Below are 26,235 nucleotides of genomic sequence, written 5' to 3'. Positions count from 1 at the left end.
GCCGTGAACCTGAAACTACTCTAAAATAAAATCGTCTATTAAAAAAAAACAAAAGTAGCCTTTTTATGGGCAAAAGAGTCTCCGTCCTCTCCTCCTTGGGAACCTCCAGGAAGAGGACCTAGATGTGAAGAACGACAGGCCCTGGGCTGTGAAGACTGAGTAGAGCTTGGAGCCGGGGCGGGGCGCACGCGGGGGCAGGGTGCATGTGGGGGCGGGGCGCACGCGGGGGTGGGGCACGGGCTGTGAGCCTGCGGACCACACGGGGAGGGTCCTCACCGGTCGCTGTCACTGTTGTCGTCCTGCAGCAGCAGCTCCTTGCAGAGGCCGACCTTCTCCAGCTCCTGACCCAGTTTGTCCAGCTCACTGGTCAGCCGCTGACTCTTCAGCTTCTCCAGCACCAGTTCCTGTAGGAACAGGGAGGGGACGAGCATGGGCCAGGAGCCCAGCAGAAACGGCCGAATGCAGGCTCTTCTGAAGGCTGAGCAAGTGCCTTCCCAAGTCACTGGGGCTGGGCAGGTGGTTTGAAGGGGATGGGTGAGCCCCTTTCCAGAGAAGGGTGAACACACCCTTCCAGCTGGTGCAGACGACCAGGCCACACGGCCGTGCACCAGGATGGAGCCAATGAGCTCCACGCACATCCAAACGTGTGTTGGAAATACTGTTACGTGGATCTCTGGTTAGTAGGCTCACATTCTAATGATCTCCTCTTCTAGGGAGGACTATTCAAATGCTCGTTGCAGAGCATTTGGAACAAACCCCAAGCACAAAAAGGAGGAAGATTTCATTTTAAATACTGGCTTTGATTTGTTTTTCAAAAGTGGGTGCTCCTCTCATTGAGGTGGTTGACGTAGCTAGTCCACCTGCTCCCACACCTCTTTGTAGCTCTCCAGCAGCTAGTTTTCTACCTGGTGTCACAGCTAGTTGCATGCATGCCTACCCCCTCCAAATCCGCAGGCTTGGACCTCCAGTGTGACAGAGAACGGTGCTCCCCATTCATTCCACCGGCAACTCTCCAGCCACCCTGCGGTTAGGTGACGCCAAGTGACCGGTTCCAGCCGGTGGGCTGTGTGTGGGATGACCTGGGCCACTTCCCAGCTGCAGCTGAGAGCTGGTGTGTAACCTGCCAGCTGCCTTTCCCCAACCATGGCAACCGCCCAGACCTTGTGTTGAGATGGTGGCGCCATCATATCAAAGCGGCTGAGTCCTAGTACAGATAACAGGCTTCCAGGAGAGTCACGTGGACGCTCGTGAGTGAGAAGCCTCCATGTGGCAATCCACTGCGAGTCTGGGGTTGTCTGTTACTGCAGCAAAACCTAACCCGTGCTCACAGAGGCAGGGACTGTGGGTCGGCAGCATGCTCATCTGCCTGCAAGCATTGTACTCTTGTGAGCGTGAGATGAGACCCGTGCTCACCAAATCTATTTCCCTTTCTTCCTGGAACACACTTCCCAGCCTCCCTTGTCGCTAGGTTCAGCCGTGTGGCTGGATTCTGCCCCGTGAAGGGTGTGTGGTCTTTCTCACTCACTCTCTTTCTCCTCTGCTGGCCACATGCGGAGCCAGGAGCGGACTCCCTTAGGGGATGGCCGAGCCCCAGGATGGAAGAAGCCAGGTGCCCGAGGCGCTGCACTCAGGGCCACCTGGGGACAGCCACACTGAACTCCGACACGCTTGAGACTCAACTTCCGTGTCGGGCCATTCGGGTGAAACTGCACCAGAGCAGTACTCCCTCTAACACGCTGCAGAAACGCCCAGTGGCCCAGGCCGAAGGTTCCAGGGAAGCAGATCACCCATTTACCAAGAAACTGTAAAACAATCCACACCCTTTGGTCCTGTAATTATACTTCTAGGCTAATCCTAAGGAAAGAAATCTATCTGTGAAGGTGGACATGTCCAGTGTTACTTAACATAGTGGAGGCCCGCCCGCCCCCGCTCCCACCCCCGCCCCCCGTCCCCGGCACCCCGCCAGGCAAAAGCTGCCTGGAGGGTAAAGATGTGCCGGAGAAGATGTCCTCCGCACGATGCGGGGATGATTCCACGCAGGAAACCAGGAGGGCTGACGTCCAAGCTCTAACCCCAGAGGCCCCAGCCCTGGGTTCTCCTCACACAGCTCCCGTCCACTCTGCCTTCCCTCGGCCGGAGCCCACGTTGAAGGAGAGGAGACACATAAGTAAAAAGTAAATGTAGAAGGAGATGGCTAAGAACTGAACTATGGCATGAAAGTGTGGAGGAGAATTTAAACATTTTAAAAGACTGAAAGCAAGGGATCCAGATGAGGATATGGTGACTTAAAAATCGTCGGTATATCTACACAATGGAATAGTACTCTGCCACAAAAAGGACGCAAACTGTACCCTTTGCGACAGCATGGGTGGACTGGAGAGCATTATCCTAAGTGAAATAAGCCAGTCAGAGAGAGACAGGTGCCGTATTATTTCATTCATATGGGAATTTCATGAGCAAATAGAACTACCAAGCAAAATAGAGAAAAATACATAGAGAGCTGGCAGGCAGCTCTGGTGGGGGGTGGGTGTTCGGGATGGTGGTGGAGGGATTGAGCAAAACAGAGAAGAAAAAAGCGAGAACTAATGGACATGAGAGAACAGTGTGGTGATTGTGGGAGGGTGGTGGGAGGAGGGGAAAGAGGGCATAATGGGGATAAATGGTTGATAAAAAAATAAAATAGTGGGGAAAAAATGGAAAACAGCCTAAATGCTAAAAAAATAATTACAGTAAGTTATTTGTGGCTTAAAGCCTATTTAATGTAACAAGAAATGGCATAACGAATACAATAGGGTTAGGCTGCAGAGAATGGATGTCGTGTGTGTGTGTGTGCGTGTGTGTGCACGGATACGCATGGAAGGAATGCTGGAATAAAATAGCCAGCTGTAGTCCGGGTTATCTCTGGGCAGTGAGAGAACAGCCGCATTTCAGTCGGTTCTTCTTACCTTTTGGCACCAGCCTGTTCAGAAGCAAGGAAGGCATCGAAGGAGGACACACAGTCCCAGTTCGATCTGGAAGCACACCCCTCATGGCACACCTGTGCTGCTCTGCACAAAGACGTCAACCCCGCGTCCCCCCAGAGGGGCTGCGTGCACCCCGCTCACCTCTCCCAGGGTCGTCAGCGTCCTGGTGTGCATGGTGACTTGCTTGGTGAGGTCTCTGTTGTCCTTCTCCAGCTCCTTCAGCTTGGTGGCCGCGTCCCTGCAGCGTGCCAGCTCCTTGTCCAGAGCGCGGCTCTCCTTCTCAGCGGCCGACAGCTTGGTGGTGATGTCGTCCAAGACCGTGTCCTTGAACTCCACCTGCTGCCACAGCCGATTCACCTCCTTCTCCAGCAGCTTCTTGTCTTTCTCCAGCTGGGCCACCTCCTGCTCCAGGGCCTTCTTGTCCTTCTCGGACTTCTCCAGCTGCTTGCTGGCCAGCCGCTGGGCCTCGAGGTCCCGCTGCAGGGCCTGGTTTCGCGCCTCCAGCTCCCCACGCTCCCGCTCCAGGGCCTGCTGCAGCCGCAGGTTCTCGGCACTCACACTCTGGTAGCTCAGCTCCAGGCGCTCCGACTTCTTGCTCAGGGTGCTCAGCAGCTCCACGTTTTTCCTCAGCTCCTCCTTCTCCCGCTCAAGCTCCTGGTTCTCCCTCTCGATCTGAGCCATCTTGGCGCCCGTAAAGCGCATGGCCTCCACCATCCTGCGCAGCTCCAGGTTCTCCTCGTCCAGCTGCTTGTTGTCCCGCTCCAGGCCTGCAAGCTGCACCGACACGTTCTGCAGGGTGTCCAGAGACTTCTGCAGCCTCCGGTTCTCCAGCGACAGGCCCTGGCTCTCGCGCTCCAGGTTGTCGACCTTCTCGGTGGCCGTCGTCAGGGAGGTGACCTCCCTGGCCAGCTTCTCGTTCTCCTTCTCCAGCCGGTGCATCTCCTTCTCCAGCCCCTCTGCCTGCGCCACCTTCTCCTTCACCTGCTCCAGGTCCCGGTGCAGCTGCTGCCGCTCTGACTCCAGCTTGCTAAGTTTGCTGCTGGTCTCCGTCACCGTCTGGTGGAGGACTTTGTTTTCCTTCTCGATGTCCTTCACGCGGACCTCACTGCTGACCTCTGACCTCTCCCGCAGCGACTGCACCGTTTGGTTGAGATGATCCTTTTCTTGCTCAAGATCCTTGATCTGCAGGAAAACACAATGGAAATGACACATGTGGCCCCACGAACGTATTCCGGTGACTTGGTCCAAACTGGGGGACCGAAGCATAGTCCTGGAAAGACACCCCACCATGGACCCAAAGGACGTCCTAACTTTCCCAGAGGCCTGAGATGGACACAAGGTGAAGGGCACGGAGATCCCCACGGAGACAGGTCAAGTCAAAACACATTCACAGAAGCCGGGATGACTTAGAAAACAAAAACCACACCTCCCCTTACTTAAACAATGCAAGTGATTTCCCTTGGTGCTTTTTATCCTGGTCCACAGGAGCCCGACGAGCTGGCCGCCCACCCGTGGCCGCTCCTCACGCCACTCTCCCCCTGCATACATTACACGTCATCTTCCCTCTGCTGTGAATATTCACCTGCCTCCACCCCCTGCCTTCAGCATCACTGGCTCCTTCTCATCCTCCAGAGCTCAGTGTGAGTGTCAGCTCCTCAGAGAAGCCCTGCACCACGATTCTAAACGTCCTGCACTTAGCAAGACTCTCCCTGGACCCATGTATATTACCTCAATAGCACACGTCTGAAGTCACCTGGCTTGTCACCTATCATTCTGCCTTCTAGATTATACAAGAGAGGGGGCCCTAGCCTGTCTCTCCACTATACATAGCACTACCCCAACCGCCATTTTTTGCTCTACTAGAGAAGCTGAAAAACCCAAGTACTTGATACCCAGCCTCCCTTGCAGCTACGGGTAGTCATGTGTTGGGTCTGGCCAATGACATGTCGATAGAGGGTCTAGGGAGGCCTTCCCTCTGTCTCTTCACCCTCCACTTTCTTCCTGCCCACTTCCCACTGCCAAGGCTGGCAGAGTGGGAAGAGGGAAGTCTGGCCTCTTGGTGGCATCACTGAGTCGCTGCCCCAGCACTGGGCTGCCTTCTATGGCACTTGTAGTGCCAGGTGAATCCGCCCTGGATGTTTGCCAGGGTTCTTAGGGTGACCCTGGACATTTGGAGCGGGATCATTCTTTGTCCCAGGAGCACCTCCCCTCTTCCCCCAAGTCCTATCAATCAAAAACAAGATGGCCAGTGTCCCTGGGAGGCGATACCTGTCCCCATCCCTCTGCTGCGGCTGAGGATTGCTGCTCTGAGCTGCAGGTGAATGAGGAAACTGGTCACCAGGAATCACTGATCAATGACCAGGACATGGCTGGGATCCTGGACCTCCCCCTTGCAGGCAGGGGCGCCAGGGGAGGCATGCGCTCTGGAGGGCCTACCTGCCTGGCTTTGTCAGCCTTCAGGGTCTCCATGTCACTGTACAGCTGTTCATTCTCTTTGATCAGCTCCTCACTGAGGGTCTCCAAATCCTGGTTGCTCTGCTTTTCCTTCTGCAGCTGGATCTGCAACTTTTCAATCTGCAGAGCCGAAGACCCAGCCCGTGCAAAGTCAGTTTCACGAAGTGAACTATGTTTCACAGCAGACCCGAACCCTGTCACCTCACAGAACACTTTCACAGGCCTTTTCTCAAGGAAAAACCCTCCTGCCCACTTCGTGGGGAGGTACAACAGCCACTGCCAAGGCTGGCAGAGCGGGAAGAGGGAAGCCTGGCTCCAGGTGGCGTCCCTGAGCCATTGCCCAGGCCAGGCCTTGTTCTGCAGTGAGCTCCCCACTCCCTTGACCATCACCTCTCAGCCCACGGTTTGCACTTCCAGTTCATGGTAGAGAAAAAGGTCATGGGCACCCATCGGTCAGCTTCCCTCCCAGCTCACCCCTGTTCACTCTCACTGCTTCTGTCTTAGGCCTTGTCCACTACTGTCCTGAGGGTCAAGCGACATGCCTGGGGCCAGGAGCCACCACTGCCGGATGTCCTGCAGGGACTTCATCCAGTTGGTGACATTCCTATTCACCCAGCTGCTCAGAGAGGTCTTCTGCCACATCTCTCCTCCTCTCACCCTCCAAGTAAATGTGTCACCAAGGCCTGTCCTCGTTCCCCATACGGCTCCCCTCCACACCCCACTGCCTGCCCCAGGCCAGACCCCCTTCCGTCCTGCCTGGACGACGGCCCGATCAGCGGCCCAACACGGAGCTCTTCTGCGGGATCCACATTCCCACTCCCTAAACATGAGCTGTCTGAACCCGTGCGCCTCACGCTCTGTGCCTGACACCTGAACACCGTGATGGACGCAGATTCAGACTCAGTACCTAGGGCGGGACCTGAGGTGGGGCTCCCTGGCCAGGCCCCTGCTGCTGTCCCTTCCCACTGACGCCAAACTCAGGAGGAGGGAAAGGGTTGCTCCCTGCTAACGATGTGACCACGAGCGGGTTTCCCTAACTGATAGGGCCAGCAAGCAGCAGGGTGGTCACCAGCTTCTGTCAGGGTGAAGTGCTCAGCACACACCTGGCAGGTGGCAGGTTTGACAACCATCGCTGACCCCTCGTGAGCGCGCCAGTCCCCCACCCCCTAGAGCTTCTGACAGTCAGGGCTGGTGCCCAAGAATCTGCATTTTGAATTGTAACCCCGACGCTGCCGGTTTGGGGTGACTGCTCTAAAACGAACACAGTGGATCTCCAAGATCAAAGACCAGGTGGTTCTTAGAGCTTCTGCAGACCCTGGACCTCAGGTCCCCCATTGGGCCCTCTGGGGGGAGGACCCTCAGATGCCTAGTGACCCAGTGAGTAGCCAGGACGGAAAGCCTGCTCGATTGGCCCGTCTGGGGGGCAGCCTGGCACAGGGGGCTTACAAAGTTCCCGGAAGGATCGCTGCTCTAATGCCAGCTCTGCCTATTTCTCCTGGGGTGAGGGCCCCCCTGCCTTTATCTCATAGGTCTGGGCACTGTCTCAATACTCCTCTGGAAGCAGGACCAGGCAAGCTTCTTCTCCAGGAAGGGGCGGGTCCGGCCCAGTGGAGCTCGTATTCATGTCCTCACGTCACCCTGACAGCACACCAAGCCCCCTGCCCCCAACATGGGGACCTGAGGACGGGGCCAAAAGCAAATTGCACTGTCACGGGCCACGTGTCTGAGTCTTTGTCAAAAATGAGAACCTCTTTCTTCTCCTTCCTTATCGCTGCCCCACTTCCTAGCACAAGGTCTGGGCTCAGCAGGGAACCAGGCATCTGCTCCGATGGCAGCGCCAGAGCCGGAGCCGGAGCCGGCCCCGAGGAGGAAGGCCCTGCGCAGCTCTCACTCACCCTCATTCAGAGAAGGGCACGGGGCCCAGAGTCCTCGAGCAACTTGCCCAAAGCCCCACAGTGAGGATGCAGCAGGGCTCAACGCACAGCAATGGGCCGAGCCCAGCCCTGCGCTCACTCAGTCGGGGCCTGGGGTGTGAGTCCTCCAACCCCCCACCTTGCTCACCACCCACCCCCCACCGCCTTACTCTTACTGCTTCACCCCTGCCGCCCCTTCCCTCACAGAGAAAGGAATGTGATTCCAACCTTTGCATTTCTGATGGTTGTTGCTTTTAGTAGGAAGATGTGATTGCCCATGTCCCACCCACCACTGCTAGACACCCCCCATCTTTCTTCGTCTGGTTCTTTTTGTCATGGAACTGGGGCCCTTCCTTATTCCTGTCCATCCCTGAAGGACCCTCCATTCCCCTAGGGAGAGCTCGCTGGGCTGAGATGGGGGCTGGCCCCAAGGGGGTTCCCATCCGCCCCAGGCGGGCACCAGGCTTGGGCTGAGGGCTCATGTGGTGAGGCTCTAGGTCCCCGGAGCACACGGGTGCCAGGGACCTGCCAGCAGCCCCCGTGCCGGGCTTGTGTTCCCATGACAGGCCTCCAAAGACTGCCCCTCTTCCTCTCAAAATCAGGATTCCTGGCGGAAGGAATGAACTTAGGATAAATGAGGCATGGGAAGGCACCTTCTTGAAGGCCCACAGAAGGGTGGTGAGTCTCAGGGAAGGAACTCTGGTTTACACAGACGTTTCTGACCGAAGTCAGCCTACAGCCTGGGCGACACTGGGGTGGTGGGAGAGCCGAGCAGGCACCAGGGTGCCTGGGACTCCGGGCAGCCGTGTCCTGGCTGACCCTGTTCCCTCCTTCTCAGAGGCCTCCGAGTGACCATGCCGTCTGGACGTGCCCAAGGCTGTGCCCTGGCTCCAGGAAGGCCAGTGTCGGGCCATGTCCCCTGTGGTGCCCAGCTGACGGCCGAGACGCACATCCATCCAACGTTAGGGAGGGCCCGTGACGTGCCAGGCTCGGGGGAGAAAGCAAAACCAGCCCCGCTGGTCAGGACAGAGGCAGCCAGGCCCCGAGCGGGCTGGGCGGGACCGGGAGAAGGAGCAGAAGGGCCGCCTTGCCGGGGCTCCTGGTACCGGACACAGGTCAGCTTTGGTGTGGGAATTGCACCCCTCCCTTCTACCAGGACTCGGAGCCAACACAGGCCTCCCGAGGGCTCTAGCAGGACGGCCATGGTTTCCTACAGGGAACTGATTCAGAGAAGCAGCAGGGGCAGGGCCCGAGAGGCCGGGGGCTGAGGAGTCATGCCCATTGCACAGGCGAAGGCAACGAGACACACAGACGTCCCTCATGTCCGGTCGCACTGCTGCAGGGACATGTCATGCTGCCTCGGGACTCTGCTCCATGAGGACTCATGTCCCGCTACCATAACTGTGGCTGCCCTGCATTCCGCATTTCTCCCAGCTGCGCACCCTCACCGACACCTGGGTGCTCCCCCGGGCCCCCTGCTTGCCCGTATCTTCCGCACAGTTACCTTTGTGCTGAGCTGCTGGTTCTCCTTCTCCAGCTCCCCGCACTTGAGGCTGCTCTCCTCCAGAGCCAGGGAGGCGTCCCGCAGCCCCTGGATGGTGCTCTGAAGGCTCTGGTTCTCCTTCTCCAGCTTCAGGATGCGGCTGGAGGCGCATTCGTTCAGCTCAAACACGAACGACTTCCTGGAGGCTGAAGAGCAAAGCTGGGTCAGGACCATCACCCCGAGCCCTGGGTCCCGAGGGCCTGGGGTGGTCGGCTGAGTGCCCTCCGTTGTTCACAGGGTGCTGTTGCTGCCGGCACCTGAGGGTTCCTCAGGCGGTTCTGGCCCCTCTGCTGCCTCAGCTGGGGCCTGGTAGGGAAGCAACCCAGAGCTTAAGAAGAAAGAAGGTGACGGTGAAGAGGCCAATGCAAAACCTCAAGATGGTAAAACTGCTGGAACCACTTTTTACCAAGTTCTAACCTGACCAGCAAGTCAAGGATTTCAGAGACTAACAGAGATGGCAGAGAGATGGCGATTTCTGTGCCAGCCCTCAGAGTGGTGGGGGTCTGGGTGGCTCAGCTGAGGTGTTGGGGGGGGGGGGCGTGATAATCGACCAGTATGTCTGCAGGTGGTAGAGACTCTGGGGCAAGTATGCCCAGTACTTACCATCCCTAGACAGGGCCTTCAGATGGATTTCATTTTGTACTTTCACAATTGCATTGAAAAAACAATGAGACAGTATATCTAAATTGCTTGAAAAGTCTAAGTGAGATCAACATAAGGTAAAGACACAAGAAGGCAGATTTCCTCCTTTGCTTTTAAACAGCTTGAATGCAGAACAGAAAAGGGAGCAGAGACCCGAGAAGAATGGGAGGTCTCGGCCCCTTCCTGACACAAGCAGGGGCGTGACTTTAGGTAAATGAATGGATGAGGGGTCGGGGTGCTCCCTCACCTGTCCCTCCAGGCCCACATCCTCAGCCCTGGGAGCCTTATCACACTGCACTGCTCCTAGGCTGCACCCCACCTGCTTCCTGTTCACCCCCTCGGGGTTGGAAGGACCTAGAGGGGACGCCGGCTGTCACCGCAGAACCTGAAGCTGGACGTTCCCATCGCCCACCAAGGAGGCAGCACAGACCCAAGGAGCCAGGACAGACTGAAGACCCCCAGCAGCAGGCAGCTCAGCGGTGGAGCACATGAACCTCCGTGGCCCTACTCCAGCTCAGCGCACACCACAGACAAACACGCATGCTGTCAACACCTGGAAACACGCCAAGGGCCTCATCCTGACAAGGCGACCAATGACACTAAAAGCCGAAAACTCCACTAAGTCACAACCTGTGCTCATTCAGATGGCACCTTTGCAGCATTCGCTTTAAAAATAACAGTTTTAAAAACTGGGATGAAATCTTACTTAATAATAGACAAACATGTAAATTGACCATACCTCCGCTCTGCCCACAGCCAATCAGGAGTATGCAAATTAACCCAGCAAAGATGGCGGGTTAATTTACATACGCAGGCGCAGAGTGGCCGGGAGGGGTGGACGCCTGCTATGAGGGGGGGCGGGGCGGAGGGAGCTACAGGAGCAGTGCTTCGGCCGGGAGCGAGGACCTGCCGGCTCCCAGGCAGCCCAGGAGCGAGGACCTGCTGGCTCCCAGGTGGCTGGGAGCGAAGCCAGGGGAAGGAAGGCCTATTATTGCACGGACATCATGCAATGGGCCTCTAGTATTATATAACAGAGTTCACCGTTTTAACCATTTTTAAGCGTTTGGTTCTGTGGCATTAGATGCATTCCCACTGTCCTGCAACTATCACCACCGCCCACCCCCAGACTTGCTCAGTGCCTCGCACTGAAGCTCTGTATCATGGAAAATAACTGTGAAGGATCTCCAAGTGCAACAATGGAATTGATGACAAGCCCCATTTCCTCAGAGGCTCTTACGATGACACAACAGTATATTACAAAAACAACCAATGGTTCTCTACTGGGTGCTGTGCTCATGAGCACCCCAAGAACCAGAGCAATGGGGATCTTTTAATTCAGCAAGGGCGATGAGGACAGCCATCCTTTGTTGATGCCCCGGGGGCCAGGCACAGTGTAAGGCTTCACTGTCTCCTCTCACGAGATACGCACAGGAATCCTGTGAGGCAGCTTCATTACCCCCATTTTGCAGATAAGAAACCTGAGGTTAAAAAGGGGTCACCTGGCTAACAGGTGGAGGAGCCAGGACTTGAAGCCAGGCCTTTCTAGTCAAGAAGCCACCACACCATCCATGCAAAAGTACATTCACGCTTTGTCCAGGAGCTGCCAGCTAAGCAGCAGGAGTGGGAACACCAAGAAGAAGTCACGGGCCCTGACCTGAAAGGGCTCACAAACTACACAGAGTGTCCGAGTCAGGGAGGCTTGTCAACCCACCAGCCTCCCTGGCCTCTCACAGAAACATTAGGTCTGAGAGGTCCCTGCCAGCCGGCACTACTCCTGCCTTCCACCAGGGGGCAGTGTCCTCCCCATGAACCTGAACTCCCAGGGCAGGGATCCCTGATTTGTCCACCCTTGGTCCCAGGAGTGCTCAGACACCAAACCACAGAAAGAACTGACTTCTCACACAGATTCATAGTTCAATGAACTGACTTTAGGTTTGGAACTGATGGGAACCCTTGAAGAGAATGAATATCCAGCTGCTCTCAGCAGCCTCTCCATGATGCTTAGGAATGTTGATCAGAATTGGAAAAGCAGCACCTTCCCCTCCCACAAAACCAGCCCAAGACCCTCCTGCGCTCTGCAGAGATCTAAGCGCACCTTCACCTGCACCCTCAGGTGCACATGTGATGTTGTTGAGCACAAGAACTGGCTACTTGTTTGCTGGGTGCACTGCCTGCCGCCCACCCACCTTCCCCTGGCCAACCCCACACCTCCTCTGGGGGCTGTGAGGGGGCACGCACAAGAGGGAGGGGAAGAGGCCTGGCTCCCCTGAGAAGGAGACACTTAGCAGCCCCCGTCCAGGGAGAAGAGAACAGACTGCACCCATCTGCCCGATTATGAGATGAACGGAGGAAATCATGCCCAGGGTTAGTTATACTGGAGGTTTGTGACCTCTGGGGAAGGCTCCTGCCATCCAGAGCTTTCAATCCCCCACGGACAGATCTAAGACAGCCTCTGGGGGTCAGCGTGCTGTCATCTGGAAGCTCCTGGGACTGTCCGCATGGGAGCTGAGAAATCTGGCAACACTTACTTTGCAGTTCTTGTCCTGACTTCAAGGCCGCCAGACCCCTCATGTTCCCCTTGGGGAGAATTGCAATGAAACAGTTCTAAATGGCCCTTGAATAAAACCCTATTTACTTTGGGCGAGGATGGGCGGACACATGAGATTCAGAGCCAAGGGCTCCGCTCCCTGGATGAGGGAGAAGCCGCAGCCAGCCTGGCTCCCAGGCCCCAGGGGCTGCTGCCTACCGTCTGACAGGTCTGCATTCTTGGAGAGCTGCTCCAGCTCCCAGCCCAAGTGGGCGGACTCGTTCATGCTCTGCTTCTGTGCAATCTCGAGGACCATGTTCTCTTCCAGCAGCTCCTCAATGCGCTTCTTGTCTGTGTCCCGGTCCTAGTGCAGGAAGAGGGGTGGGGTGAGGATGCCCCCGTGCCACCCTCTGGACAGGCCCCGCCCCCGTGCACCCACCCTCATGCCCCCAGGATGAAGGGCCTCCATGCACCTGCTCACTTCCAAAAACACAGCTGCACAGAAGTGACTCCAACACAGGGCCCAGCTGGGAGACCTACAGCCACTAAAAGACATGCTGACCCAGTGGCCTAGGTGATGAAGACACCCGACATCTCTGAGAGGTGTCTGAACAAAGTGGCGTACAGCACGGGGCTTTAAAGCAAGGAATATGATGACGGGCAGCTCTGCGGCCCCTTAGCAGGTCCCTTGGAAAGGCCGTAGGGACTCCCAAATCACAGCTCAACCCACACCACAAATGCCAGCAGAGACCCTTTTTTGCAAAAAATACCCATGGACAACCATCCTTACAGAAAAGCAACCTAAGTCAGGCCCTATCTGTTTTGAGGGCCTTAAGTGGCGTCCACTCAAGCCGGTGAGCTTGGCAAGCAACTCTCCGCCGTTAGCGGTCACTGTGTCGGCAGCAGCAGAACGTCAGAGAAGGGCACAACATGAACCTGAAACTGCCCCATCGGTGGTGCACGTGCTGACAACCACTCGTCATACCAGTTCCAGGTCGTGCAGCTTTGATTTCAGCTGCAGGTTCTCCTTCTCCAGCTCGTACAGTTTATCGACCCGGGCCCGAGCAGCTGTCAGCTGTTCCTCCAGAATGGACTTGGTATCAATCAAAGTGAAATTGTCTTCTCTCAGCTCCTGGTCAGCAAACACACACATGAGAACCATCAGACCTAGGCCCCTGGTTCCTGAGGACAGCGTCCTTCAGGCATCTGGGCCCAAACCTGCCACCTCACAGTAACACTGCTGCCGCGGGACGTTCTGTCTCCACTCTAGGGCACCTGCCCCTTCTCCATGAGGCCAGGCCAGGTGCACTTTCTCTATGCAAAAAACCTCTGAATCAAGACACTACTTAAATTTGGGAAGGGAACACTTCTTCAGCGTCTACTTTCTGCCAGCCCTGGCGTCAGCGTGTCTCACATGTACAGCCTTGTCTATTGGACGAGTGCGCCTGCTGACAGGATGCGACTTCGCTTAACAAGGAAGGGGTGGGGCTAAGAGTCTGACCCAGATTTGAGGGCTGAGTCTAGGCCTCTCAATTCAATAGTGACTCCTCTGATCTGGGTCCTGGAAATAAATGGCTATTCGGGTCAGCTATTGTTCAATACACAGTTCCTATTTGAACATTTCACACACGTCCTCTTAGAAAAACAGCTCTCAGCCGTTTCCTGGAAATAAGGGCTAAGACACAACAAACAATACTATGGGCCTCTGGGTGTCAGGCACATGCTGGGTGTGGGACGCCATGGCTGGTCCCTCACAGGCCCCCTCACGGGAGGAGTCTGCCGGACTTACTCCTGTCCCAGTGCCCAGCACACATGGGGGAGCCGTTCAGCTCTTTCCCCTCATCTCTGCTCCCGCCCCAGGAGCCCTCCCAGAACCACTCGGTGTCTTAGGGGGCTGAGTCTCCCCTGAATGCCTTCACAGTTTGGGAACACGCATACATGGGATGTGACCGTTGCTCTCGGTGGGCAGTTTTCCAAGGCTGGCCCCACTCATGGGTTCTAACGACCGGGAGTGGGCGGTAGCTGCTGCTTTTCCATCTCGTGTTCATTTTCCCTGCAGGGGCCAGAAGCCAAGATTCTTGGTAGAAGGGAAGCCATGGACCTCCCACCAGTGGGCACAGTTCTGACCAAAGCCTGGCAGCGGGAAGGGTTTGCTCCAGACCCTGGATTCACCTGGGCACCGTCTCTCTGCCCATCCCCGGCCCTGCACTAGGTGCCCTCTGTCCTTGCACATTCACTCTTCACAGCAGCCCCGAGGGGGAGGCAGGGACAGTCCTTTCTTACACAGGAAGAGGCTGCCGTGGGTCAATTAAGGAATGAGCCCCAAGTCATAAAGCCAGCGAGGGGTGAACTCACCTGGAGAGCTCCAGACCTGTGTTCTCTTACGGAGCCCCGGGGTGGGGGGAGTGGGGGTGGGGGAGGAGAAGAGGGAGATGAAGAAGCTCAGACTACGCTCAGCGATGTGAGCTGGAGCCCATGGAGGGGCACAAGCAGGAAGGAGGCCCGGCTCACCCTCTTTGGCCGCGGCCCCCACATTCTCACCTTGTGTTTCAGCCAGTCTATCCACCAGGACTCATCTATATCACCATACTCTCAGGGCTGAGCTCCCATAGAACAGCCTGCCCCTTCAGCCTTACAACCAACTCCTACTCAGCCCTCAAAACCCAGCTGGAGTTGCCCCTCTGAGAAGCGCTTGCAGCTCCACTCTGTCCCACCCAGTGAGTCAGATGCTCAGGCTCCCCAAGTGCCCACTATGAGGCAACTCTGAGCTGGCCTGTCCCCCTCCCGCAGGCCAGTCCCGCAGGGCCGGACTACTCCCTTTCTGTTCTTGTGGGCCTCCCGGAAGTGTTCAGTGACACTTGTCAGCTGAATCACGCCATGAGGGGGAATCGGAGGTGGCAAGTGAGTTGGGTCCTGCAAGACTGGGAGACAAGCAGGGATGGACAAGTGTCCAGAAGCAGAATACAGCGTCGAACGAAAGGATCTATAGCTACTATTCAAATACGTTTGCATATCCTGGTGGTATGAACGTCGTCGTGTGTGAGACGTCAGAAATATCTAAACTTGCTTTGCTCACCCTGCCACCTCAGAAGGGAGAAACCAGACCACAAGAAGCCATGCCAGAGTCCTAAAGCTGGCAAAGGGCTTGGCCTGGACGGGGGAGGGGCCACCCCCCTGCAGCTGCCCACAGCCAGCCTGCCCCCCGAGGGCCTGACCCCAACTGAACCGGGAGGCTATTTAAAGGCTAGATCCAGCCCAGCGAACAGCTGAGGGGCCACCTGTAGGCAGTCACAGGCCAGGCCTGATGGCCGGTCCCCAAGTGGAGGGGAACCGTCCTCGGCGCTCTGACCTGCTGCCCATCACACCCGAAGTGTCACATTTGGAAGGAGACAAAACCTCCTGACGTTTCCCCGTCCTCCTCCCCAGATTTCAAGTCTTTTCATTGCTGGGAGATGGGTTTGTCCTTGTGTGGTGACTACCAAATGCCTTGTGTGCGCCAGGCCCCAGGCACGCAGTCGCTTAAGACCCTGTCCTTCCCGTCGGGCGCTCGAGGTGCACACAGAAACCTGGCCGAGCAGGGCTGACCAGAGACCTGTGCCCGGTCTGCAGGGCGGCTGAACCACCGCGACCTAAGGACGTGTGCGCGGCACCGTCCTCACTGCTCCCTGGGCCCTGGCACACGGGCCTCCGAACAGTGTGACTCACCCTCTACCCTGGCCTGGGCTCCATGAACCACACGATCTCTCTTGTAACTCATTAAACTAATGCTAAATTTAAGGCATTGCTAATTTTTTCTTTTTTTGTTTTTGTTGTTACTCCTCACCCGAGGATATTTTTCCATTGACTTTTTATTTAAGGAGAGTGGAAGAGAGAGGCAAAGACAGAGAGACACATTGATGTGAGAAGAACACATTGATTGGTTGCCTCCTGCACGTGCCCAGACCAGGGCCTAGGCTGGGGAGGAGCCTGCTATGGAGGTACATGCCCTTGACCAAATCGAACCAGGGACCCTTTGGTCCGCAGGCCGATGCTCTATCCACTGAGCCAAACCCGGCCAGGCCTAAGGCATTACTCATTTGACAGCAAAATTACTAATCATTATGAAAAATACTGCTGTATCACCCAGAGGCCTGGAAGTTGAGAACACGGAAAGGAGTTCCCATGGGAAACCCTCCAGAAGCTCCGGCGCGGGGCTTGGGCCACACAGGCCCTCAGTCGCCGTGTCTGCGTGACTGAGCAAGGCAGCTCGCACAGGCCCCGAAACGCACCCCATCGACGGGACAGTATCGGGGTGAGGTGTGGGGGCTGCCGCAGGTCCCCGGTGTGCAGGAGGGCTGCGGAGGCAGCGGTCTGGGGGCGCCTGTACGTGACTGTCTGCGACCCTCCCACCTGTGGCACTTGTGGTGAGTGAGTGTGCCGTGTCCCGGAACCTGTCTGTGCTGCAGATTGATGCCTTTCATCACCAGCAGGGCCAGCGGACCATTTCCAGGACAAAGCCGAGAGCGGCCTCCCACCCCTACCCTGGCCGGGCCAGGCTGCCTTGGCACAGCACCCAGGGCGCCTTCTCCACGGGGGGGGATGGGGGTGGGGGTAGGGCGAGTGTGTCACCAACATTCCTGGGGAAACACACACCCTGAGTAGGTCGGAGGTACAAACAGCCATCTCCAACCTGCCGCCACGTGGCCCAGGGACCTCAGGGCCCGTCTGCAGGAGGAGAGCCTCTAAACCCTGGGACCTGCAAAGGGGGCAAAGTTCCCAAACCCTCGGGAGAGAGGGCTCCGGAACCCACTGTTGACCGGAAGCAGTCGGGGTGAGTGGTCAAAGCACCAGAATCCCTGCCTCAGCCCTGCCACCCTCCCCTGAATGGACCCTAACCTCGGGATCCGAGTAGGCTATGCCACTGAGAGCTTAATATGGGACTTGCCCATATACCAGGTATTTTACCTCTTTCATGAACTAGTACTGTTATCTCTGTTTTAGAGATGAGGGAACAGTCCTGGCAAGATTTAGCCACAGAAATTACAAGTCTTAAAAAAAAAAAAAGATTTGTGAATAGAAAGGTCATCACTGTGGCATGAAGTAGAAGGAAAAATCCTAAAAGAATCAGGGCCCTTCAACCATATTCCCAACCCTATTCCTGCCACTAACAGAGGGAGGCCCAGGGGTCATGCAGACAGGCCTGGGTGCAAGGGCAGCTGGGAAAGCATCACAGCTCCTCCCCCTCCTCCAGGACAGAAGCGCCGCGGGCCGCCTGCCCGGCTTGGGCTCACCTCCATGCGGGCTTTGTAGAAGTCTGCATCCTTCAGCTTCTCCCTGAAGCGCATCAGCTCCATCTCCAGCCTCTCCACGCGGCTCCCCTTCTCCCTCAGGGAGTCCAGCTCATCGAGGTAGGCGCGAGCAGACCGGGCGCTGGCAGCCAGCTGGATGTTCTGAGAGGTGGGCAAAGGCAGGGAACCTAGCTCAGGGCACCTTCCGGGCTGGGGGGGAAGGGGCCAAGTCCCTGCAGCCCCAGGAGAAGGCAGGTCCTGGCGGCCGAGCGGCTCCATGGCAGGCCACTGCGGGGGCCCCACACGCTGTCACTAAAACATGTCATCCCCACAGCAACTCTCAGGGCAACGGGCTCTCAGGCAGCGTTGTTCTGAGCGGGAAGGAACCAGGCCTTTGTGGGAAGGTCCCGCGGTTACATTCCTGGACCTCGGGCCATGGTTACTGGGGCATCCTAGCCCCTCGCCCCCTCCACACACGACAGGCTTTCCACTCACCTCCTGCTTGACTTTCTGCAGCTCCAGCACCAGCTGATCCACCTCATGCCTGGTGTCCGCCAGCTGCTCTGTCTTCTCCTCCCTGGGGGCGAGGGGAGGACGTGGTAAGGGCTTCCTCAGAAGCACCCAGGAAGCCCACCACCTTGGGAGACCACAGCGGGAAAGGAAAGGGGACCTGGCTTCTGGGTGTGAAGAGGGAGTCTGCATGTGGGGCTTGCAAATCGCTCCCGACTCCAATGCCATTTTTAAGTTTTCAATGCCTGCTCTCGGACTACACCCACTTTCCTCTCGGACACTGAGCTTTCCTCTGAGGATGCGGGACAGGGAAGGAGACCCCAGGAGCCACTGCGCCCCTCCACAGCCAGGCAGGCAGCGAGGCCCACTGGCAGGGACGTGAAGGCGGGCAGCTCCCGAGATGACGGGCAAGTGACATCACAGCTGCAGGAAAGAGGGAAGAGGCTCGCCATGCGGGGCGAGACACATCCTCCCTCCACCCAAGAACACACACACCAGTGTGTGGCCATTCAACCCCCAACCTGGGCCTGAGGGTGAACAGCAGGCTGCTGCTCTGTCCGTGATGTCTGGACTGGCAGGAACCCTAAAGGCCCAGCAGAACCCCTCCCTGTGCAGGCCCCAGGGCGGAGTGGACTAGCCACGGCCAAACAGGGCCTGAGCTCGGAGCAGAGCCTGCACTCCGGGGCGCTAGTCAGAGCTCCCCCTTTTGCTGCATCGCCTGGCAGTGAACCACGTGTTAGAAATGTGTTGATGACACACGGCCCAAGAGCAGAGAGAACGGGTCACGGGGGACTCACAGCTCCTGCCGGACGCGGCGCAGCCTGGCCTTGGTGTCCGCCAGCTCCACGGCCAGGTGCTGCTTGTCCTCGCTGGAGAGGCTGCTGGTCGGGCTGGGTGTGGAGTCGGCGCTGGAGGACCTGAGGGGGCTGGGCGGCTGCTGCGCCTGGAGGTAGTCCCGCTCCTGAGTCAGGTCCACGATCAGCTGCAGCGGGCAGAGAGGGCTCTCACCGGCGTGCTCCTGTGCCTGGCACAGTGCCCGCCCTAGAACTTGGTGAGAAGGACCAAAACACGGAAGTAAAAGACATGTCAGTTGATACTGCAAGACCAGGAGGGAGGCAGGAGAGAGGTGTTGTGAGTTTTTAAAAAGCGAGGATATATTTAGTGAGACCGAAAGGGGCGTGTGAATGGAGCAGGGTCCCCACGTCCAACTTTGATCCTCACACAGGTGTCTGGAGGTGACGGTGCCCTCAGGGAAAGTGCCCACGTCCTGCCCCCACGGAAACTGGACCACGAGAGAAAGAGAGGCTTGAGAGCCAGAGTCAGGACGAGGAGCGCGGCCCATAACTCGGGCCCCAGGCCCAAGCCCCTCCCTGCCCTGCCCACCAGGCAAACCCACCTCCCTGCATTCGTCTCGATCATCTATGAGCCTCCTGAGGTGAAACACCATGTTCCTCGAGAGGGCCTCCAGCTCCTCCGGGGCCACGTCCGGGACCTCCAGCCACTGCAGGTCAAACACGTTCTCCTGGTTGTGGGTCACCTGAGGGCACACACGGGTCCGGGGCTGCAGAGGCCGGGCAGGGAGCAGCTGCGGGGGTTCCCGAGAGCACCCCCCGCCCCAAGGCCAAGCCTCGGGGGCCCAGGCAGACTCTGCCACAGCCAGCCCATCTCACCGACATTAACCTCAGCCACGAAGTTTCCGTGGCAGGCGGGGGGGGGGGCCTCCTTAGCAAGTGCAGCCAACTCTCTGCAGCCGCGTTCTTCACGCACACAAACCACCGCCGCCGTCACAGTTCAAAGCGGACGCTGACTGCAATGTCAGCAGCTCTCCCTATAGTGCAGTCATTTCCCTAAACCAGGGGTGGGCAAACTTTTTGACTCGAGGGCCACAATGGGTTCTTAAACTGGACCGGAGGGCCGGAACAAAAGCATGGATGGAGTGTTTGTGTGAACTAATATAAATTCAAAGTAAAGGAGCGGAGGGGAGAGCAAGAGAACCCTCCGCTCTTTCAGCTCCGCGGGCCGGGTAGAACAGCTGAACGGGCCGTAGTTTGCCCATGGCTGCCCTAAACCGTCCTCGGATGTTTTCAGTCGAGCACCATCAATCTATCACACAAAGGAGGTGAGCCTTAGGAGTGGGAGTGGGTGGGTGAGGAGAGGAATAGCGCCTATTCCTTGCAGAGGTCCTCAAACTACGGCCCGCGGGCCACATGCGGCCCGCCGGGTGCTGCTGCCTGTCCTGCTTAGCAGCCGACTCGTCCCGGGCCCGCAGTGTGCATAGGAATTTGTTCATAGTTTTTTTTTAAACTATAGTCCAGCCCTCCAACGGTCTGAGGGACAGTGAACTGGCCCCTTGTTTAAAAAGTTTGAGGACCCCTGCTAAAATCTAATGCGAAGGTGGCAAAATATTAAAATGCTTATGTCCGAATGTTGGGTAACAATCTTAGGTTATTTTTCGGGGAAATATTTCATAACCTAAAGTAATGTTCAGGTGAACCTGTTTCTCATCCCCACAGGCCACACGGGCCCACCTGGCTTTCCCCTTCCCGCCAGGTCCTTGCCAGGCAGTCTCTCCACCGACTGCCCACCTGCCCTTCTCTCCCAGAGCCCCAGACCAGCCAGAGGAGGCAGAAGGTCTATTTCCAGTCCTCAGTCTTCTCAGAGTGGGAAGATGAGTATTAATGCCCTCGGGCCTTGAAGGGGGAAAACAAATGGAAATCTACTCAGTGGGGTGCACCAAAAAAAAGTTCTTCAATTTTCTAGAGAAGTAAATGGAGGTAGAAAATAACTTAAAAAAAAAACACAACAACACACACACACACCATCCCACAACAAGAAAACAGGGCCTTTCGGTTTCTCAAACGACACCACTTCCTTAGCTCTCCCACCTCCCAAAGGGACAAGTCGGATCCGGCACATCTCGGAGGATTAGGAGAAATCTGAGCCCATGGTTCTAGGCACCCTAAAGGCCGGGTTCCGGGACTCAGGGGCTGGCTGGAGGCCGCTCCCTCCAGTGCTTGGGAAAGACCTCTTATGTCTGGAAAGGGGATCCCGGGACACAACCCCAGCGGCACATGTGTCCCGCGAGCAGCTTTCATTAAAGGCTCATGTTGCTCCTCCCCGTCCCCCGATGCTGCCTCGGTGGGGGGTCTCCTGTGGGGCCGGGCCCCTGCATGTCTGAGAAGCACCTAACTAATTCTGAAGCCCAGTCGCCACGGCCAGCCCTGGATCTGATAATCACTCAGGACCCCAGGGCTGCACTCACCCCCCTTCGTTTTAAATATCCCAACGGCTGAGCCGGGAAGGCAGTGAGGGGCGAAGACCCAGTTAGTCCCCAGACACATCCATTTTCAAAACATGTGGACACACAAGGAAAACGAAAAGGCAGAATGGTTCTCAGGCTAACAGGCGGCCACTCACCGTCACGAATGGCTAAGTGTGTTTACGACAATGCTGATTTCCCCTCGACTGCGACAGGCCGCTTCCACCTCTGGCTCCAGCGCTGACTCAGAGCCCATCACCCCATGGTGCCTGGAGGCTGGGGACCCATCAGCCCAGCCTGTCCCCAGTGCTGGCCTGGGAGCCGTGTGCAGCTGCCCCTGCCGGTCACACCGGCCCACCTGCTCCTATGTGCTCCTGCTCATGCCTTTTCCATGCCTTTATCTCATCTGTCCAATGAGACTGAAGGCTGAACCACTTCTCCTAAGGTAACTAAATCATACAAGGCTTCTTCTGGAGGGAGCGGAGGAGGATGTCAGGGAAGTAAACTTCCAGGTTGGTGCCTGCCCACACAGGCCCTGTTTCCAGGGAAACCTCTTCTGATGTGACCACCTCTGCCAGGCTCCATGGCAGAGGGACTGTCCTCAGTGCAGAGTCCTCCCGACCCCACCCCAGGGGCTGAGTCTACAGTGACAGCCCTTCTAGGACGTGCTGGTTTCTCACTTCCCAGGGGGTGGCAGTCCGTGTCTCTGCCACGCCACTGACAGAAACGGAGAACCTTTCTCCGTGATGATCAACCGTGTGAAGCAGGGCGATAATGTGCCAGAATATATTTTCAGGGTCTGCAAATCAAATTCTGAGTCCAAACCACTTGACAGCACTTAAAAATAGTCTGAGTCCATATTAGGCAAGAAGAGGAGGCAAAAGACGACTTGATTGAGGTGTTTTAATTTTTTTTTTTCTTCAAATTTTTACCCCCATTTTACTTTAGCTTGCTGACGACTACCTTTCCAAACAGGTTCAATATTTCTGTGGTATGTGAAACCTAAAATTAGTAAAATCACTAATGGGTGATGTAGTCTTTCAACTCCTCCTGGGTGGAGAGAACCTGTCTCCTGGCTGACACAGGAGTGGGGGTCCACAGCTGAGCCCCACGAAGCCAGCCACACACTTACCTCCTGGATATGGGCCACGATCCCGGCCTGGGTCTCGATGTCCAGCTGTTTGATTCTGTCGATAAACTCCTCTTTCCTCTCGCACTGCGGGGGTAACACGTGTTAATGGGAGCATTTTGCGAGCGAGGCAACCGGAGCCCACCACAGCCACAGAGAGTTTCCAAGTGACCTGCCCAGCAGCCCCTGGCTTCCTCCTTTGTAACCAAGAATGTGACGTCCCCACCGCCCCTCAGACTGAGGTTTCTCTAGAGCAGCGGGCGAGTGTGACATGCCTGCTCTACTAGGACTGAGGTTTCTCTCAATTACAAGTTGCTCTGATCACCTACATCAGAATCACCTGGGGTGCTTGTTCTTAAAAAGCCCCATCCGGTTGAAGACATGGGGGAGGAAACACAGAAATCTGCACGTTAAACAAGCTCCAGTGATTCTTAAACAAGTAAAGATCAAGAACACCTGGTTTAAGCCAGATGGCGACAAACGTTGTCTTCAAAGGGCTGGATGGTAAAAACATCGGGGTCCGCGGGCCACTTAGTCTCAGCCTGCCTCGTGCTGTGCGAGCAGCCAGAGATGGTACAGGAAGTCACCAGTGGGGCTCTGTTCCCATAAACGTTTATCTCCCGAGACGGGGTGGGGCAGATGCGGGCCAGGCTGTGTGTAGTTGCTGCTCTTTGCTCCAGGTGTCCCTATACTGGGTACGATTTGCTAAAGGCACCCTGGGCTTAGGAATCCCCAAAGGTGCCCTGGGACTAGAATCGGCTGCCACCTACTGAGTGGTCCCTTCTCTCAGGAAGCCGGGACGTGTCATGTTGGACTGAAGGCAGCTTCCCTCCTACCTCACTCACTAGGGGGGAGTCTATCCCCACAAACCCAAACACCAGATGGCTAAGGCCAGGCCCCCCTCCACCCTTGCCCACGCCATACCTGGACGGCACAGCCCAGCACCAGCAACAGCACCTTCTTGATTTCCTCCATACTCTTCCCTAAATCAAAAGAGCAACATATTTAATTAGACTCATCTGTTCACAATATCTCATCAGCGATACACCAGTGTGCTGTAGAAAAGCTAAAAACAAAAATCATTTCTCTGCCCAGTGATTGCGACCTGGGTGTACACACGCCATCTGTTTTCTATGGATGGGCTTCTACGTTATTTAAACCAAATGGGAATTCTGTACATAACTATTTGTGGTTCTTTCCCACTCAAATATATCTTAAGTATCTTCCCATGATGCACCACGAACTTCAACATCAGCATCTCTTTTTAGTGTGTGTGGGAAGCAAAGCCCGATGGCAGAGAGGCATCTCTGCAGGAAATACTGCGTCGGCTCTAAGATGAGGCTGCATACAACGCTACCTTTTCATCGTGCAACATTTCAGATCGACGATCGACAAGCCCCCGGATTCATCACCCAGCTTCACGTTATCAACATTCTGCACATCTATCCCACCCCCTCCCCTCCCCGTAATTCTGTATCGATGTTTGGCTGAAGTAGTCCAAAGAAAACCCCAGACAACATGGACATGTCACTTGTGATGGTCTCATACTTACACTGCGTACAAAGGCCACAAACTCACTCAACCAATCCCCTCCCAAAGGCTCCGTTTCTCAGTGCTTTAATCTAAATCCGTGGTCGGCAAACTGCGGCTCGCGAACCACATGCAGCTCTTTGACCCCTTGAGTGTGGCTCTTCCACAAAATACCACGGCCTGGGCGAGTCTATTTTGAAGAAGTGGCGTTAGAAGAAATTTAAGTTTAAAAAATTCGGCTCTCAAAAGAAATTTCAATCGTTGTACTGTTGATATTTGGCTCTGTTGACTAATGAGTTTGCCGACCACTGATCTAAATGATGCTAAACAACACCTTAGTGGCTGGCTTGGTTTTTTGTTTTTTTTTTTAGAATAGAGAAGAGCCGAGACAGAAGGCAGAGTTCATACAGGAAATCTTGATGAACTCTGTTCACAGCAGAGGATTTCAGTATACCATTCTCCAGAATAACTTAAACTGCTCTGAGGATCCATGTTCCCAGCCACAGCAGAGGAAGACAGCACTGAAAGTGGGAACAAGCATAGGGTAGGCCCACTGCTGATAGCAAAAGCATAAACAAGGAGACCAGAAACCCTGCACGCACACCACACACACATGCACACCCACACACATGCATACCACACATACACACACACACACACACATGCATACCACACATACATACACACACACACACACATGCACACAAGCGAGCTCAAAATCACAGTCTGAGGCTGCTCCGTGAAAGAGCAAAGGGTTCTGCTCCCTTTCACCCTGCAGTTACACACAGTGACAACCATGAGCCATTCACTCATTCATTCAATTCATTCATTCATTCGCACCCATCAGGCATCAAGGCAAACCTAAATCTGATCCAGCGCACCATTAGAAAACTACGGAGTTCCTGTTTGCCGAGTTTTGTGACAGAGGAAGGAAATAGGTTTTACAGGTGGAGAAGTAATTTTAGAAGAATCTTCATTCCGGTGGCGCAGTGCTTGCTTGTTCTCACGAGGCTGAGTGAACACGAACGTGCTGATCACAGTGCATCCTGTGATTTTCATCCCTACACGGATTCCTGTGAAACTTACAAAAAGAGAGAGACAGAGCGAGCAGCAGAAGTTCCCTCATTTCTCAAGGGAGGCCGATGCCCAATTTCTCACAGGATTTCAGGAGTAAGAAGAACTGCTATTTTCCTCAATCTACCAGATGGTGGGTTTTGAATAGTTTCGTAACATACATATGACTCTCTGCTGGGTCCCTGCCAATGAGATTGGCTCAGTGACACAGTTAAGCAGTCAAAGAAGAAACAAACCTACAGACAGCTCCCTGCCCAGGCACCCGTGTGTTCTGGCTGCTGGGAGCTCTGTCGTAATCAACACAGTCCTCTGCGCTCAGACCAAGAACATCAACGACGAACAAAATCTGAAAAATGTCAAGGGAGCCTGGAAGGAGGACACGAGTCTGCAGTGAGAGTCAGGCAAGGCTTCTTAACGGAAATGGCCTCTGAGCTGAGACCCAACGTGAAGAGCAGAGGTTAGAAGGCAGGTGAGCGAGAGCGTTCCAGGCACAGGAACAGCCCATGCAAAGGCTCAGAGGTAAGAGAACGTGGTGTTGGTCGAATTATAAATGCTCTGTGGTTAAGCAAACTAGAGTTGGTTTTCAGAGTGAGAAATGGGTGGGGGATGGGGGGGGAGGCAGGGCATGAAGCAACGTGGATTTCGGTGCTGAATGAGTCACCGTGGGTGGGGGAAGGTTAGGACACATCAGGCACCCTCCACATCGTCTACCCACAACCTCACAACTTGGGGGGAATCCCACGACTGCCTGAGCTACTGGTTGAATCTAAGAAAAACCTTACTTCCTCTACTACCTGCTTCCTGGAGTGTTGACACAGAGAGACACACCCGTCTTTCTTAGCAGAAATGAAATTCACTTAGGCTGATCTCAGCGACACATAAGGCTACAGACGTCTGCAGGGATCAGCTCCCAAAGCAGAAGGGGCATGACCCGTTGGCAAGCGTGCTGCGCTGTCAGGGTGGACAAGTAAGCCACACCGACCTCTCCAATGTGCAGGTTGGGTGGGTCAGACCAGGGCTGGACAACTCCCTGACTTTCTCACCTCGTCCGTGGCAGACATGGCCAATCACAACGCTTTCTTACTGAGCCCGGCATGAGGCGTCTGGGTCGTTCTGAACACAGCCCTCTCGGCCACTGCCAATCACGTGGAACCAAACCTATCTCCTGGGCCAGGTACGGGATCCCGAGGGCCCCTTCTGGTTCTACTCTTTGATTCTCTCAATGTAGCCGTTTGCATGCTCCCACCTCCTGGTCTCTGGGTGCGGAAAATAAATCTTGTCTGTAAATGATCACTTAGGTACGAAGGTGGGGATTAGGTAAAGGAAGTCAACGGCCCTTTCCAAGAGGGAGCTCTTCCTGCCCCAAACTGCACCCACTGCGGTGCTGGGGTCGGAGGCGCGGTGAACTGGCCGCAGGGAGGGGT

General features: G+C 55.8%; 1 protein-coding gene across 1 annotated transcript in view; it reads right to left on the bottom strand.

Annotated features, from left to right (window-relative positions):
• Positions 1–26,235, bottom strand: part of CCDC88C (coiled-coil domain containing 88C) — a gene marked incomplete at its 5' end in the record, with an annotated part of 111,176 nt that overhangs the window by 31,443 nt on the left and 53,498 nt on the right. The window contains 12 exons of the mRNA XM_080666508.1: positions 277–404; positions 3,105–4,145; positions 5,400–5,537; positions 8,835–9,019; positions 12,262–12,406; positions 13,028–13,174; positions 17,313–17,471; positions 17,805–17,886; positions 18,617–18,801; positions 19,216–19,356; positions 22,211–22,294; positions 23,132–23,190. Coding sequence (XP_080522634.1) covers positions 277–404; positions 3,105–4,145; positions 5,400–5,537; positions 8,835–9,019; positions 12,262–12,406; positions 13,028–13,174; positions 17,313–17,471; positions 17,805–17,886; positions 18,617–18,801; positions 19,216–19,356; positions 22,211–22,294; positions 23,132–23,190 — 2,494 coding nt within the window. The remainder of the gene's footprint in view (positions 1–276; positions 405–3,104; positions 4,146–5,399; positions 5,538–8,834; positions 9,020–12,261; positions 12,407–13,027; positions 13,175–17,312; positions 17,472–17,804; positions 17,887–18,616; positions 18,802–19,215; positions 19,357–22,210; positions 22,295–23,131; positions 23,191–26,235) is intronic.

The sequence above is a fragment of the Plecotus auritus genome (assembly GCF_963455305.1).
Source record: "Plecotus auritus genome assembly, chromosome: 1".
In the NCBI taxonomy this organism is placed as follows: domain Eukaryota; kingdom Metazoa; phylum Chordata; class Mammalia; order Chiroptera; family Vespertilionidae; genus Plecotus; species Plecotus auritus.
This window is presented reverse-complemented; position numbering and strand designations above follow the sequence as displayed.